Source organism: Mastomys coucha, chromosome X (genome assembly GCF_008632895.1).
Source record: "Mastomys coucha isolate ucsf_1 chromosome X, UCSF_Mcou_1, whole genome shotgun sequence".
NCBI classification, from domain to species: Eukaryota; Metazoa; Chordata; class Mammalia; order Rodentia; family Muridae; genus Mastomys; species Mastomys coucha.
In genome coordinates, this window is record NC_045030.1 from 106369519 (window position 1) to 106371621 (window position 2103).

Below are 2103 nucleotides of genomic sequence, written 5' to 3' on the forward strand. Positions count from 1 at the left end.
AGTGATGCTTATAAGTCGAGAAAAGAGCACTGGGACTATATGGGCCCCACAGCTCTTGAAGACCATTGGAGGTTTCATATCGGCGTCCTGCACAGACCTTGAAGCGATAACGTGAATTTGCATGGTAGTTGGAAAAGGAAAAGGAAGTGTTCGGTCCTTTGTAAATCTATGGAAAAAGGATCAAATGAAAATTATGGTTTTCTTCCCAATTAAAAATGCATTGGATAGGGTTTTACAACAAGAGAAATGAAAGTTACTTCATGTACATGTTCATAACAAAATTAAAATTTTACTCAATGTTTCTAATGTTCTGAAGAAATTCAGTATTGATTATATAATTTTGTTCAATAAAGCATAGCAAACTCTACAACTGTTAAAGTTTAATTGCACTGTGGATTGAATCGTGGGTTATGGCCAGTGAGAATCAAGAAATACTGTACAGTTCAATGGTAATGATTTAATTAAATGAGTAAACTAGTTGTGTCCAAATAAAGATTATGTCCATAAATGGTATGGATGAGAGGGAAATTTGGGAGAAGATTTAGTTACTTTAAACATCTTCAACAATAACTTACTCCTTGCCAAAAGGGCAACCCTGAGCTGGATGTGGTAGAAATATAATTTTATATTTTTGGTCCTGAATGCCCTATAACTCCTCTCTCCTTAGACCAGGCTGGCCTCACATCAAAGGTCCACCTGCCTCTGCCTCCCAAGTAGTGGGATCAAAGGCATGCTCCACCATAACCTGGCCTTTTTAAAAGGCAAGGTCTGTAACAACTTCACCTTTGGCGTGTAGCCAAAGAGTACCTGTATCCTCCTGCCTTTACCCACAAGTGCTCAGGCTATGGTTATCTACTACCATGCCTGGCAAAATGGTAAAGACTAAATTAGAGAGCATATACCTGATTAGCCTTTTTTCCGGTGGTGACTTGAAGACAGTAAACAATGGGGTCCCCTTTAATTGGCTCCAAAGCCTCCCACTTGATCTCACAACAGTTGTTAGTCAGTGGATGTACTTTAGGTGCTGGGGGAAAAGTTACACATTAGAAGGTCTAAACAATTTGTAATCTTTAGGTTTCACATACATTGAAAAGACTCATGCAACCACACAATCATTACAAGCACATGTAGACCTAATATGATAAATGCATAACCATACTTTAAAAAACAATTGCTCTTAACCTCAGAGATATCTCTCCTGTTCCGTTTCTTCCTCTTAAAAGTGGTAGTAGGGGAATTAGATCATCTCTAAGACATTTGAAAAATACTGACTGTGGGAGTTTTATTAAACCATTTTTATGGTTCCCATGACATGGTCTCTCTGCGTAGCCCTGGCAGTCCTGAACTCTGTAGACCCGGCCGGCCTTGAACTCAGCCACCTGCCTCTACCTCCTGAGTGCTGGGATTAAATACATAAACCACGTCTACTAGGCCTGAAATCTTAATAAATCTTACATTCCCTTAATTAAACTCTATATTGTTTGTGGAATTTTCCTTTTAGTGAATTTTAAAAATTACTACTGCTAGCTTTATTTTGATTTAATTTTTAAATTGTTTATTTTATGTGTGTGGATATTTTGCTTGCATAAATGGTATGTCTGACCACGTGCATGCCTGGTACCTGTGGAGGTCAGAACAGGGCATTGGTTCCCCTGGAACTGTAAATATAGACCGTTGTGAGCTGCCTTGTAGGCAGGCATTGGGAATCAAACCCTGGTCCTCTGGAAGAGCATCCAGTGCTCTCAACCGCTGATCTAACCCTCCAGCCCCAAGGTTTAATTTTTAGTCAGCAAACAAAATAACCGTTTTCCTCATGGCCTTTTCATCCCTTTTTAGTGTTGGTTAATTTCCCCATTTGCTGTTCATCCCAGCTTCCTGCTCTGTCATGCTACTGGGACTTCTCCATATCCAGCCTATCCCCTTCTACTTTCATAGTATGTGTTCTATGCCCTCAGTACCCCTTCCTGAGAGCCTATTCCCCACCTTAAAATTTCTAATTTCCTTGCCTCTACTCAGAGTTATGGTCACCTAAACACATTGATATAAACATTTAGAAGCAAGAGTTTTCATGAGACAGTACATGTGGCATCTGTCTTTCTGAGC

At 39.7% G+C, this 2103-nt stretch overlaps 1 protein-coding gene across 1 annotated transcript in view; it reads right to left on the reverse strand.

Moving 5' to 3' along the window:
- LOC116090414 (fibronectin type III domain containing protein 3C1-like) overlaps positions 1-2103 on the reverse strand; it is a 68045-nt gene that overhangs the window by 2431 nt on the left and 63511 nt on the right. The window contains exons 14-15 of the mRNA XM_031370910.1: positions 903-1024; positions 37-166 (exon numbers count right to left, since the gene is read on the reverse strand). Coding sequence (XP_031226770.1) covers positions 37-166; positions 903-1024 — 252 coding nt within the window. The remainder of the gene's footprint in view (positions 1-36; positions 167-902; positions 1025-2103) is intronic.